This window comes from Amphiprion ocellaris, chromosome 16 (genome assembly GCF_022539595.1).
Source record: "Amphiprion ocellaris isolate individual 3 ecotype Okinawa chromosome 16, ASM2253959v1, whole genome shotgun sequence".
Lineage (NCBI taxonomy): Eukaryota > Metazoa > Chordata > Actinopteri > Pomacentridae > Amphiprion > Amphiprion ocellaris.
Window position 1 is genome coordinate 25,380,508 of NC_072781.1, and position 15,179 is coordinate 25,395,686.

Here is a 15,179-nt window from a genome sequence, read left to right on the forward strand (position 1 = left end):
TGAAATTCATGGTTTACCTTGAGAAAGTGGACCTTAAAAAAATGTAAATGGCACATCTGGGAATTCTTCACCAGATGACCCCAAAAATTCACACACTTACCCTGAAAGAACAGCCAAACACATAATTCACTTCCCAGGAACAAAACATTATCTCACGTCCTACTTCAAACTCCTTCACCCTCCCTGGCTGTAGGTTACTTCCAACACACACATACATCTACCCCTCTGACAAGACCACACCTTTGACCTCAAAGTTTTACTGGTGTGCGACCAGGCAAAATGACATCACTTCCTTTTGGCAATTTGACAGGTGCTTCATCAGTGAAGTCGCTGCGGGCTTGAGAGAGCAGTGGAAGAAAAAAAACCAATAATAATAATTATACCTTCACACGTAATGAGCAGAGAGCCCATGGGCCACAATACATAACAGCTGGGCCTGGGAGCTGTCAGACAGCTAGATAGTGAGCGAACACTCGGTGCTAACCACAGACAGATGTGAATTACAGCTTGTGACACATAGCTGTGTGGTTTGTAACGGGCTGGGGGCGGACTTGGATTTAAGGATCGTAATATACTGCTGCAGGACGCCTTACAAAACTGAAACGCTGCACTAAAGTTTGATGTTGTGTTGCTACATTTTGAGGGAATTTTAATGCATCTATATCTTCCTACAATGTCTCTGGTGCAAAGAAGCGATCATTCTGAAGTTGGCAGTCTTAACAAGTGAATAAATTGCGTTCCTGACAAGTTTATTCATCATTTATCAAATAAAAGCCTTGCTGATTAATGTGATATTTTAAACTGAAAAGAATACACTGATTTGTGGTCTTTTGGAGTGGTGTGTGTGTATGAAGCCAGTTGATGCTGCAGGCCAGATCAGGGTTAAGACATGAGAACAGGTCCTGCTACAACAGCTACAGACTCGCAGTTACGGCGCCTTAGGGTTCTGTTTATACTCCGGTCTGTCCCTCATCACACACTCATCATCACACACTCTCCCACTCTGCCTTTCCCATCAGACATTTTTTCCAATGGCGTATTCTCACTTTTAAATATCACTCATAGCCCTGCACACATACTCCGACAAGCTCTTTATTCAATTCATAACAAACCAAAGCTATTATGCAGATAGAGACATGATGACCCACATACTTCCCAGACAGACAAGATGTATTCCAAGTGGAATGTGTTGGTTGATATGAACCTACTGTTTAACCAATACTAACCCATGATCTAATAATATTGCACTAGGTTGTTCTGACACAATGCAAACAAAACCAAAAACATGTGTAATGTCTGTATAACATTAGACTGCTGCTAGTATGACATGCACTGTCCTATTACACAGCATCCAAAAGTGATTTGGCAAAATTTGAACAACAATCCATGCAAACACTCTGGCAAATGCTTTGAGGGACAGTGCTAACATTTGTGACTATAGGTTGCATTCTGCTTTGCATACTCAGCAGAGTGACTCCATGCTAATACTAGCATACTAAAAATGAATGGCAAGTTCCATGCTAACACTTTAGCATGCTAAGATAAATGACAATAGACTTCATGCTAACACTTTAGCATGATAAGTTAAGTGGTAGTGAACTCAATGCTAGCACTTTAGCATACTAACACGAAGGACACTCGCATACTAAGTGATGGTGGGCTCATTGTTAATACTTTAGCAAACTAAGATGAATGACAGTAGACATCATGCTAGCACTTTAGCATACTAAGTTAAGTGGTGGTAAGCTCCATGCTAGAACTCTAGCATACTAACATGAAGAACACTATGTTAAGTGACGGTGAGCTCATTGCTAACACTTTAACATACTAGGACAAATGACAGTAGACCCCATACTAGCACTTTAACACATACTGCGTTGACTGTTCATCATCTATACCCTAACACTTTAGCATTTAGTAAACTGAGTAAGTTTTTTTGTCATGTTAGCACTTTAGATAAACTCTTTAAACTTTATTGTCTGCCCCAAACGGTGACAGGAATTGTCCTTCAACAAGGCTCCAATAATAAAATGCAACACATATCAAAACACACTTAAAACACAAGTTCACAAGTACAGATGTCTAAAAGAAACAGCAGCAGATTAAAAAAAAATACTGTGTAGTAAGCTGACTTCCATTAAACCCTGAGTTTGTATTCAGCAAAGTGATAGCAGGCTCCATCTTCCAAACACTATAATTTGAGTGGCACAATGCTACACGCTAACATTATAGCATGTATTAAGCTAAGTAACACTAGGTTTTACTTTAGTATGGAGTGCCAGTGCGCTACATGCTTACACTATAACATTCACTAAGTTGAGTGGCTCTGATAACACTTCAGCTTTCACTGTGTTGAGAGGTGCCTCTGACATTCTAATGAAGTTGTATATATTACAACGACTGACAAGTTTGATTTCAAATTACTAGGCATAAGTTTTAACAGTGCTATTTCCCCTCTTTTAACTACGTTACAACTCCTCTAAACCAATTATGTCAAAGGTTGTATGTTAATAGTTGTTATCATACAATGAAAACAGACTCGAGTTCGTTGTTTACTCAGCACTTTCCTTTCCGTGCACTTTCACATTTATTCTAAAATGTACACAGATAAAGCACATGTTGAGAGAAGATGGCTGGTTTACACTAAGAACTAAGTGAAGGGAGAGGAATCAGCTGTGGGAGGAGAGGGTGGAAAGACAACATTTGCAGAGTGAAAAAACCCTCCTGCACAAACAGGTACGCTGCAGTGATGATAGGAACTGCAATGAATGCAATGCAGGGAAAACGAACAAAGTGCACTTCTTTAATCCGAGAAGACTGGGTAATGTCTTGAGCAGTGTTGGTGAGATTCCCATCCCATACTTAAGAGTTTTTCATAAAATGGTGATCTCATGCTCATTGCATCTGGCCTCAAGTGATCAGAATGGAGCAAGTCTCTCAGCGGGCGATGTTTTCTGCATTAGCTCCGTTCTTGAGCTTGTGACAGTCAGTAATATAAAACATAGCCGCTCATCTACCTTGGGGTTAAAACTCTTGTGTCTATTGACTTAAGTTATGTATTGTATTAGATCACCTCTATTGGCCCCTCTTTCCATCCATGCATGCATAATACCAGTCATATTCCTGCAACTTTCATCCTACTCTCGTGTGTTTTAGCATGCAGATGGCTCTCCAAAAAGCATGTTTTCATCGGCATTTAAATAAAAACAACCTCCTCAGACATCCATATGTGCAGGCTTGTGTAAAATGCGCAGACAGATGAAAACACACACAGAAGTGGGAAAAGTACACACACACACAGAGAGAGAGAGAGAGAGAGAGAGAGAGAGAGAGAGAGAGAGAGAGAGAGAGAGAGAGAGAGAGAGAGAGAGAGAGAGAGAGAGAGAGAGAGAGAGAGAGAGAGAGAGAGAGAGAGAGAGAGAGAGAGAGAGAGAGAGAGAGAGAGAGAGAGAGAGAGAGAGAGAGAGAGAGAGAGAGAGAGAGAGAAACGGATTGTTTTCATTCAAACAGCAGAAGCCGCCAGTCAGATTCAAGCAGGAGGGAAAACAGAACAGCGGTCCAATCAGCGGACAACAGCGACCTCTAGTGGCAGGATACTGAAACATCATGTCCAGTCAGTGGCTATTAAACAGTAATACTTTTTGCACAAGTTTACCCTCTATTAATCTAATCGCTTGCATGTAAATTAGTTTTTGCACTTCCCTATTAACTTTAAACCTTGTTTAAATCAGGAGTGTTAACCAGATGATACAATTCTTTAAAAGAAATTATTTAGTCCAGAGGAAACCACTTGTATTTGAAAAAGAAATAAAACAAAAAGCAAACATAGAAAGACTGAACTCTGTCTATATCAAATTTAAAATGAAAAGGTACAAATCCTTTCATGAGACAATCTATGACTTTTTTGGGGGGCAATAATTATTTTTTGATCATGATGCGAGATTTTTGTCCATATTTAACCTTCTGTAAATACATATTCAGTTTCACATTGTGCAAGGTGTATGCTTTGATATCTATTACAAATTAAAAATGCATGTCAAACAATAATAACTGTAATAGTTAACGTTATTTCTATAGCACCTTTCAAATCTGGAGTGCTTTACAATGCATTAAAATATGCAGTGCACTGGAAAGCATTAAAAGAAGACAATAAAACAATATGAAACATTAAAAGAGCAACTTCAAAAATTTAAAGTGATAAAATGGTATAAAAATAATTTCTTGAAACTATAAGGTTTGGTTAACAGTATGTACACAGATGGAGAGCTGCTGCCTCCTGCTGCCAGTGAAGCTGAACTACAGTTTTAATATTAAATTGAAAGCACACCGAATCACATCTGAAATGCATAACACAATATGATGCAAATCTGTCACAAAATATGGCTGCGGCAGTTTATGGTCGTTTGAATGGTGGTTTACGTGTCTTAAATATTCTCGTACATTCTACTCCCTGTGCGTTTAGTTTACATAAAGTCAGATGCCTGCAGTGATTAAATATACTTGTAGTTGCTATGCCACCACGACAATAACTTTGTCACCTTGTGGTAAACATATTCGCCAAAAACTGTACGCGCAGTCGACATGCAAAAGACTGCTCCAGGTGAGGCTCGAACTCACAACCTCGGCATTGCTCTACAGTGTACTGTCATATAAGTACCGCGCGCTAACCGATTGCGCCACTGGAGCTCACTACGTTGGGCCCGCAGCTCAGTTTATAAACATGACCGGTAGGACTTCCCCCGTGTGGGTTGATTTCTTTTCTTTATCAACGCTGGTGCTTTATCTCTACGCAAAAGTTTATATTTTAGAAGCAAGAACCAAGTAGCAACGCTAGACTTATTAAATAATGTCAGCTACGGTGTTACACGAAGCGCTGCTAAAACGTGTCGGCAGCGTTATCGAGCAGAGGGAATGAACACAACAAGAGCAGAGCCTCAATAGAGCCAAATATCAATTTATGGTGAGATAACATGTCAGCAGTGGTTCTTCCTAACCACTAACTGCACGTGGTGATGACCACGCAGTGTCCACCTCTGACCGTTCAGCTCCCCGCTGATTGAAGGACGCATCAGTGACGTCACAAGTCCAGCTGCTGCTGGGACTGAGGAAACACAGACAGACCTAACAGTTCCGACCGTGTGAGAAGTTCTGAAAGAATAAATGATCTCAAGTGCACCGCAGAATTTGAATCCTCATAATAATAATAATAATAATAATAATAATAATAATAATAATAATAATAATAATAATAATAATAATAATAATAATAATAATAATAAATATTAGTAATATTAGTATTAGTATTATTATATGGATTCATAGGGAATCCAGGGAATCATTGGATTTATTGGGTTTTCATGTATCATTTTCTACGGCCATCACTCAGGCAAATCCATACCATAAATAACTATACATAGTCTTAACCTCTACTTGGTGTTGCATCAGATGATGTTTTAAATGTACTGTATAAATAACAGTGACTCAAGCACAAAAATAAGATTGGCATTATAAATGACCCTTACAAATTTTATACTTCAATATTTCCATTTTATGTTACGTTATACTTCCATTTCACTACATTTCAGAGGTAAATATTGTACTTTCTACTAAACTACATTTATCTGACAGTTTGTTACGTTTACAGTAAAGATTTTAAAGGGATACTGTAGTATAGGATGCTTTTAAATTACAACACATTGTTCAAGACTAAACCAGCGTTTTCGAAACCATGGTTTCGAAACCATCATTATGGTTTAACTTAAATAGATGTTCCTATGATCTAATGTCACCAAAACCCAAAGATTAGAAAAAAAAGTCCAAAAACCGAAAACAGATTTGTGTATCAGTACTTGCTTTTTATTTCTTTTATCTCCTGTTAATCGTGTGATGAGCCCTCAGATTTATCTGCTGTCTGCTGTAAAAAGTAGTTACAACCTGCACCAGCAACACTAACATGCTGCCTAAACACTAATGCTTCATTATTAAAAATCTCAAAATACATAATTATACAATATATCAGTCAGAGGGATCAAATCAGGACTAATATGTTACTGCATTTTGCTGTTAATCGTCATGTCAATACAATTTTTCGCGGGGGACCTTTGCATGCTGTGCTTGTACTTTTTCCAACACTGCAGACAAGAAATGACTAAGTTCCCACAGCCAGTGAGGAAAAGCTAAATATATATATATATATATATATATATATATATATATATATATATATATATATATATATATATATATATATATATATATATATATATATATATATACATATATGTATATGTTTAATGAGCTACATATTAGTCTCTTCCTTTGGTAGCTTGTCTGACAAACTTAAATTGTAATCTTAACACTTAACATATCTAAGTAAAGCATCATTCAATATTCTGTACAGAGAGAAGTAGATGTAATGAATTCCACATATGTATCCACATAAGATTTTATTGCGCTTACATTTCATCATTGTATTAAAGTATTACTATTGAATCCATCCAACAGCTCTGCTGATCACTGTGTTCTCTCGTTGCACAAAATCAGGCTATGTACTGTATATCAATACACACAATTCAAACATTTAAGCAGCTAGAGAAGTTAGTTCTAAATCTTTAATAGGAGACACTTTATTCAAAATAATAACTGAGTTATCTCAAATATAGTAGGAAACTGAAGAACTGAAAGAATACAACCTAATTTTTACTACACTTAAAAATCTCTCCAGTGTTGCTTTAGTTTTAAAAAATCCAGAGTGTCACAAGTACATGAAAATGTCAGCTATTTTGCATGTGTGTTTACATCATGCCTTGTAGAAAATAGTTCATGCTTTGTTATACTGTATATGTGAACATATGAATTACTGAAGGACAAATTTCCCTGGACTGATTTTCAGTACCACCATTAGAGTCTTCCGCTCTAGTTCTCAAAAGAGTGTTTGAGCCTATTTCAGTGCATCCAATATTCCACAGTTCAGGGACTCTCCATTTGTCAGTCTGTCCATTTAAAATTGATACTGTTTCATTGTCTTTATTTCTCAGCATTTATGACTCGGCTGACATGCTTTTTGAAGCAGTTGGAGCTCCTGAGAATGTTACGGAACATGGAGCTGGAGTAAAAGTAGATAAAGGGGTCTGAAGCACTGTTGAGGTAGGTGAAGCTGATGCATGTCATGAAGAGCTGAGTGGACCGGTGGTAGATCTTGCATTTCATAGGATGGAGGTTTCTGATGTACAACGCCACCAGGCCTGTGATGACACTTGGCATGAAGCAGAAGGTGAACACTATACTGATCACTGCTACTGCTCGAATGGCCCTCCGGACCCTCTTTTGCATGTCCTTTAGCTTTTGTTGGTTCAGGTAGCAGGCGATCTTGGCTGAGGAAAATAGTAACAAGAACCAGGGCAGGAAGAACTCTGCAACAAAGGCCACGTAATGTATCTTTACCCCCACGGGAATCACTTTGTAGAAGTTGAAGCTACGACACAGGGAGATGTTGCCATCCTGCTGGAGGAGGTTGGTGGTCAGCAACGGAATCCGAAGGGCAATCACAGCAACCCATGTCAGGCCTGCGAGCCAGGCGGCGTGAGTCAGAGTCATTTGGCTGATCCAGTGATGCGGATGGATCACTTTAAAATAGCGATCCAGAGCCACAACTGTCATGAATGCAATACTGGCAGAACGATTGACAGCCAGCATGAAGAGGTTGATGCTGCACCAGACCTCTCCAAACACCCAGTACTCCCCTCGCATGTGGGTGTGGATGCGGAAGGGCACACTGATGAGGAGCAGGAAGTCAGCCAGAACCAGATTTAAGAGAAAGATTATGTGGGGTTTCCAGAACTTCATGCGAAAAAAGAAAATCCACAAGGCTATTATGTTTCCTGGCAGGCCTACAGTGATCTCAATTATCATGATCATTTGCAGGAACAAAGTCCCTGCATCTTCTTGGGCGGACAGGCAGCGTGTTGAAGTTTCATTCACCACTATGGGGGTTCCAGTCACCAAGTCCATTTTTATCAGTTTTTTTCCGCTGCTGCTTATTTTATTATTATTCTGCCGTGCCTGAAAATTTCAGAAGGCAAAGAAGAGAAGAGAAAAGTACAGAAAAATGTGTATCAGACCTTAATATTTTACAGAGCAAATAGTGAAAACTATAGTTCACCATTATGAGAAATACATGCACCTGAGTATTTGCTGTGGGTTAGACTGTACTCCATTTATACACACTGCTTTGAACAAAAGCATCTGCCAAATATATATATCTAAATACAAATTACTTAGAAATATTATCTTATTGTTATAAGCTGACTGGAAACACAGGGGAAACAGTTAGTTTGACTCTGTCCAAAGGTAATAAAATCCACTTTCCATTACCACTGAATTGTGCTGATGTTATATTGCATGTTATATTTCATGTGTTTAAATCATGAGAAAACAAAGTGTCAAACTAGAGTGCGGTTTTACAAGGCTTGTATGCAAGAATCAATCTTCACTCTGCGCAAGAAAGCAGATTAATGAATGTGCTGAGAACAAGTAGGTGCATTTGGAGTGTATTTCTGTCCATATTTGTACCTAAAACTTAAAGTTTCTGTATTTTAGTGTCTTAATTTGTTGTCGTGTTACTGGCTACATAGGACATATACTTTCAGAAGTACTGCAAGCCACGATTCAAAAGGCCAATAGAATTTCACTTTCATATTTCAATGTTGATAAAAAAAATAAATAAATAAAATCTGCAGAGCAAGCTATCATTCTTTGCAGGGTTAACTAAAAACAGAGCACATAAAAAGTTTAGATTTCAGTACTTACCAGAAGTTAACACGGAATTAATGCATTGAGCAGATGGAGACGATAGAGTGTGCAGGTGTTAGTCTCCTGTTTTGAAAGTGATCCGGTGAGCTAAAATCCTTCATACAGTCTTCCTGTAAAACCTGGGCTTGTTATAACAAGAGGGTAGGAACAGTTCCAGGAAAAAGGTATATTCACGTCTTGTATTTCAAATGGAGCTTGTATAAAGACCTGTAATACAACCTTTCCCTGGAACTGTTCCTGTCCTCATGCAAGATACAATATGTCAGAGAATGGTACACAGATAAATAAACATAATAAGGGCAGGAGAATGATTATCTGACCTAATGAGTAGATGATCAGATGATGAAGTATATTCAAAACAATTTCAAAGTAAACCTTAAACAACTCTAGAAGAAAACAATAACTTCAAACAAACACAAAACTATTTAAAGGACACACAAAACATATACAAAGAGGCACAAAATTACCGCAACCACAAAACATCTTTAAAGACAAACAACTACAAAGAGAAAAAAAATATTCCAAAGAGATACAGAACAATGTTAAAGCAAACACAAAACAACTTTGAAGAATGCAAAACAATTTTGAACATGAACAAAATAACTACAAAAACACACATATTCTACAAAGAGAGACTGAACAACTTCAAATAAATACAAAACAACTACAAAGAGATGCAAAACTACTACAAAGAAAATAAAATGACTTCAGTGTTTTGAATGTTTTTGTCTCATCATTGACTGATTTAATCTCATCTTCTACTCACTCTTGTTACTTGTTATCTCACATCACTGAATCCGGTTTCTTATGATCTCATCTCATTTCATCTTTATTTCACCTCGCAGTTCGTCCCATTTCATTTCACTGGATTTTTAGGACCTTGTAGTAACACATTTCCCTTCACTTTATTTCACCTCACTTACGTTTTTAAATCTCACAACACCTCCTCTCATTTTTTTCATCACATCTAATGTCACCTCACTTCACCTTGCTTTTATCTTCTATTTAATAACTCCACAAATGTAATAAGTTACTAGGACATATAAGTCGTAAATTGATAGTTTCTTCTAATCATTTTGTTACATCTCATTTTGTTTCATCACATCTCATTTTATGTTATTTCATTGTATCCCATCTGACCTCACTACATCTAATTTGATCTCACCTAACATCACCACATCGCACCTCACTATGTCTTTTTCACACCCTAATGCATCTAATCTTATGTAAACTTTAGATACACTTTTATCTCCTGCTCACAAACTCATCCTATTCCATTTTATCAACATCAAGTCATCATTTCTCTCAATTAATTTAAAGTTCATTTGTGTGCAGTCAGTTCAGCATACCAGACCAACTTTTACTAAATGCAGCATATGAAGACTTTTCTGAGGGAGAGAGAGAGAGAGAGAGAGAGAGAGAGAAGGCTAATTTCCTTAACCAAACACTCTTTGGCAACAGTTCAGTTACAATAATTCAACACACACAGAACCCCCCAGTCCACTACTGTCCGACCTTTGTCAGCTAGATAAATTTATGGTCACTGACACCGGCACAGCAGTTCAGTCGCCCTTCACCGCCCTAAACGTGTGTTTGCTGGAACCACTGGACTCTGATCTGGAGGTCTGCCATTCGTTCAATTGCTTTATTAGAGTACGCACAAAACAAACAAGGTGACAAAGGTCGGACATCTGTTCTCAGTGACACTTTATGGTTACATTGTATACTATGTATGTGTAAAACTGTAATGTTACAGCTCTGCATCCATATTCACAGCATTTGTTGGCAGCTTTCTGAACATGGCTCCATCAGTCAGTGCTTAGTGACTATCCTCTACTTCCTTATTTTTATAATTATAATTTTCTAATCATCATGACATAGTAGTGAGCTCTCAGCTCTACCAAAGCCATTCAGCTGGTTTAGTAAACTAAATGATAAGATTGTACTTACAGAGAGGAAGATAGCATATTGTTTATATCTACCAATTAAACAAAACAGAAGTGAATATAGGGTGAATAGGAAAATAACTAAAAGAAATATTTGTATGTGGGCTAGAAAACTCAGTCCATACACGTGCTAGCAGCTCTACAATCTATATCCATGCACTTTAAACTAAATGCTAACATCTGCTATGATACTCACGATGACAATGCTAACATGCTACTGTTTTGCAGGTGTGTTGCTTACTTTGTTCACTTTAATGTGTTAGCATACTAGCCTTTGCTAATTTGCAAAAGTTGTCAAGTACAACTGAGGCGGTGGTGTTAAACAAAACACTTCCCTGGCTATTACATTCATCAGTTTGGAACATTAATGTTTGCACCTAGTTTTAGCCAACAGTTTTACAGACACTTTGCCAAAAACTACAAATATTCTGCTGCTAGTGGCACTTAAAGGAAAAGCTGGGGATCACAAAAGTCTCCAGGATTCATTCTCTGGGAATCACTAATGTCTGAATTTCATTGCAATCAACTGACTGTTCATGTATTTTAGTCTTGACCAAAGTAGTGGACCTACCAACTGAGAAGACAGTATTGCCATCCTTAAATTTACCTGGATATAACTTTTAAACAGATCTTGACAGACAGCCAGTACATTCATCTATCGATATGTGTATATATTCAACCAGCCTCTCTGACACACCTAGATACTGTGTCTCATTGATAGCCTCGAGTGTGACCCGCAACATGACTCATATATAGTGTTTTATTGAGCTTTTGTGTGACAGGGATACTGTCAAGTTTGCCTTTTGAAAGCACACGTCGATACACTTATTTGCACACTTACTGTATGCGTAAAGAGAACACTGAAGCAGCCACTGTGAGATCAATACTAGTATTGATTCTACACACATACACTTTTTCCTCAGGTGGTCTGGGTTGTGCTTCCTTGGTTCCCGGCTTCAGCCTGTGACAGAGACATCACTGTCTCATTCTGATAACATGGAGCAGCTTAATGTTTAGCTCAAGATCCACACACACATAAACACACACACGCATGCACACACATAGGGAAGCAGAGGGATTACAAAGCCACAGAGTCCCATATGCTGTCCGGGGATGGACGCAAGAAAGCTAAATGTAAGGAGAGTGCGGGGTAGTAATGAACAAGGTGAGACTTATAACTGTTTGCATTTTGATATTATTCCTAGTGACTGAAAAGGATCACAATTTTGTCATTACTGCATTGCATCCTTATTTTAGTTGCAAATAGGGAAATAGTGAAGTGATGGAGTTCAATTCAGTGCTAATATTAAATTACATTTGAATGTATTGTTGTTTGAGTAGAAATAATTGACAGTGACAGTCAACAAGATGATGGTTTTGTCGAATTAATGATTGCTTTCTAGTACCGAGTGAAAATCTGTTGAAGATTTTCTAAGTCTTTAGCTTGCTGAGCAGGGCTATTAGGCTGATAATCCACATTAGAGCCTGAACCCTGTGCAGGGTGTCCTGTGGAAGATGCATGAAACAGGACTGTATGCACTAGAGGTAGTATAATGTAAGGAAGAAAATCTAGCTAAAACAACCTGTCATATTTATTAAAATCTTAACATAAGTTATGTTAAATTGAAGATCACAGTAAAAGCAAATGCTGGATAGATTTACAGGAAATGTCTTCAATCTGTATAGAGATTGTTGAAGGGGTATGATTCCAATTTTTTAAAGCAGTCTAGATGATTGGTTGGTTAGACTTGAGATTTTTTACAACTGAGAGTGTCAAATAATGTACACTAATTATTTGTAAAACCATGTCTGAAACAACTCACCCTTTCTCCTTTTGATGTTATAATCTTTCAATAAGAAAACAAATTTTCCGTTGCAGTAATTTTATTTCAAATTTTTATTGTTTGTGTGTGTGTGTTTGTGTGCACGCGTGTGTGTGTGTGTGTGTGTGTGTGTGTGTGTGTGTGTGTGTGTGTGTGTGTGTGTGTGTGTGTGTGTGTGTGTATAAACGAAAACAAAAAATCTTTTTGACATCTTATAATCTTATCTTACAAAAAAACATGGTATTCTATATAGTTCACAACTTTGGGGTGACAAGAGCATGCAAACTTCACAAAGACTATGAAACTAAAGTAAAAACCAAGTACATTTCAGCTAATTAAGGCTAGCTGTTAGCATTAGCCAAGGCTAATTTTGCCACTCTTTCCTGTTTACTATTTTTTTTATTTTGTTGCTCTAACACATTAAGAATTACATTTTTTTAAAATACATAAGACCATAGCTAAATATTGAAATAAATGCAATTGAAAAATGCAACACCAGGTAGGACTCTGTGGCTACAAGCTAACTAGCCTGGATTAGCAGAGACGTGTTAACTCTTCATGATAAAACTCAATCATCTCTGTGGCCTCTCACTGGGGTGGAATTCATGTGACCTGGTGTGTTTTACCACCTTATTTATTATATATAGTGGGTTCAAAATGCACTGAGTGGTTAACACCACTTCCTGTGGTCATTCATTTTATTTATTTTAATTTAGCTTAACCTAGCCTACCATAGCAGAAGGACTGAAAGACAGCAGTTAGCCAGATGCAGTCCATAGCTAACACACCTCACCTACCAGCTCTTCCAAAGGTCACACATGTCGTATGACATATGTTTAGTGTGCATGAAAATGAAACAATATAAATGAGAATCTGGCTGTATGGGGGGTTGGGTGTCAAAACTGAGACAGTCAGCAGAGACTTTAAGAAGTTGTTCCATTTTTTTTTTTTTTTTTTTTTTTTTTTTTTGTCTGCATTTGTTCTCATTGTTTAACTCCAAAATAAGAAGTTGTTCCAGGCCGTGAAATAGGCATATGGTAAAACCACAACTTGCTATTTTTACAGTTTAGCTGTTGTACTAACTAAAGAAATACATTATAAAGAGTGATTTTATGCTCTTCAAACAGAGCTAGGATAGGTGTTTATTCCAGTTTCATTTTTGTGCTAAGTTAAACGAACTAGCTGATGGCTGCAGCTTCATATTTACTGTAAATACATGAGAGTGGTATTGATCTGAATCTCACCAGTGAAGCAAATAAGCTTTTTACTCCAAATGGTTTAAAAACATACAGTAACTTCTCTTTCTTTGCAACAGGGACTGGTGTTGAAGATGAAGCCGCAGCAGAATCCAGTCATCCTCTGTCTTCTCTTGCTCGTCTCTATATGTACGCGCTGCATGGCTGCCTTTGTGAGGTGGCCTTCACCGCTGTGTGGGACTGGTGCAGGACCCAGGACAGGAGACTGGCAGGTCACAGCAGCCTGTGGGCACTGCCCATGTACGCCACTGCAATCTACCTCATGGAGGGCCTGAGGGCCATGCTGCTGGCTCAGCATCACTCGCTGCCTGTGCGGCTGACAGCCTACACCATGTTCATCTACCTCTGGGAGTTCAGCTGGGGGGTAGGGCTGAGGCTGCTGGGGGCCTGTCCCTGGGACTATTCAGATCATAGGTACAACCTGGGAGGACTGGTGACCCTGGAGTACGCTGTGCCTTGGGCTGTGGCAGCATTTATAGCAGAGCAGCATGTGATCAGGAACACTCTGAGGATAAGGCTGCTCAACTGAACAGATATCTTGATGATCTAGAATTGTGTGCTTGCAAAATTAGCAACAAAACATTTTGTGATATTGTTTGTAAAAACATCCGGCAGCCTGACTTGTGACATATTAAAACTGCCCGCTTCAATTCATTCTGTGGGCTTTGTCCCAGACCCTGAAGTGAACCATTACGTTGGAAAAACTGGTTTGGTAGATAAATTGAACTCACTGTATGACAAGTTCAAAGAAACACTGATGAGATCATTTGTTTTCTAGAGTTAGCTTTCAAGATTGACATCACTCTTATATCAGTCTGTTAAATATGAAGACATAGCCAGGAGTTGCAGTAGCTTGTTTTAACACAGACTTGAAAAGAAGTGGAAAGAGCCTTAAAGGTTATTTTTTAAATTTTATAGAAAGTCGTCACGGCGCTGCTGGAAATCAGCCTGGATGCAAAGCAGCCGTGCCAGACTCACACCTGCAGCTCATCCAATCACCACCTGTCCTATAAAGACCGGCACCGTACGCAATACGGATTCTACTGCCTCAGTCGCGAGATGACGATGGAACACGGCAAGAATGCTGACTGCCAGAGCAGCTAATTCCCTGTCGTCCTCCAGGGTGAGGACATGGACCCCTGCCGCCCTCTTAGGGAGAGGGCATGGACCTTCTCCCCCCCAGGCTGCCCCAGTCGGCCAGCTCTGCCTCTCGGACAAGGATCTGATCTGCAGTCGTCCCTGGCTACAGCCGTCGTTCACCCGTTTCCCCGATTGTGAGTGCTTCACTTAGCTAGGTGTGTTATTTTGTTAAAAATAAAGTCTGCTACAGCCCACCCGCTTAC

At 38.6% G+C, this 15,179-nt stretch overlaps 2 protein-coding genes and 1 non-coding gene across 3 annotated transcripts; 1 reads left to right on the forward strand and 2 right to left on the reverse strand.

Moving 5' to 3' along the window:
• Positions 1-4,592: 4,592 nt before the first annotated feature.
• On the reverse strand, positions 4,593-4,686 carry trnai-uau (transfer RNA isoleucine (anticodon UAU)). The gene is made up of 2 exons: positions 4,649-4,686; positions 4,593-4,628 (listed from the first exon to the last, which is right to left on the reverse strand). It is a non-coding gene; the product is annotated as a tRNA-Ile (tRNA).
• A 1,743-nt stretch (positions 4,687-6,429) lies between these two features.
• hcar1-3 (hydroxycarboxylic acid receptor 1-3) lies at positions 6,430-8,924 on the reverse strand. Its single transcript, XM_023279402.3, has 2 exons — positions 8,809-8,924; positions 6,430-8,061 (listed from the first exon to the last, which is right to left on the reverse strand). The coding sequence occupies exon 2, from the start codon at positions 8,008-8,010 to the stop codon at positions 7,027-7,029; it is 984 nt and encodes a 327-aa protein (XP_023135170.1). The 5' UTR covers positions 8,011-8,061; positions 8,809-8,924; the 3' UTR covers positions 6,430-7,026.
• A 2,840-nt stretch (positions 8,925-11,764) lies between these two features.
• On the forward strand, positions 11,765-15,170 carry LOC111574673 (transmembrane protein 229b-like). The gene is made up of 2 exons (XM_035952474.2): positions 11,765-11,922; positions 13,896-15,170. The coding sequence occupies exons 1-2, from the start codon at positions 11,871-11,873 to the stop codon at positions 14,363-14,365; spliced, it is 522 nt and encodes a 173-aa protein (XP_035808367.2). The 5' UTR covers positions 11,765-11,870; the 3' UTR covers positions 14,366-15,170.
• Positions 15,171-15,179: the final 9 nt, after the last annotated feature.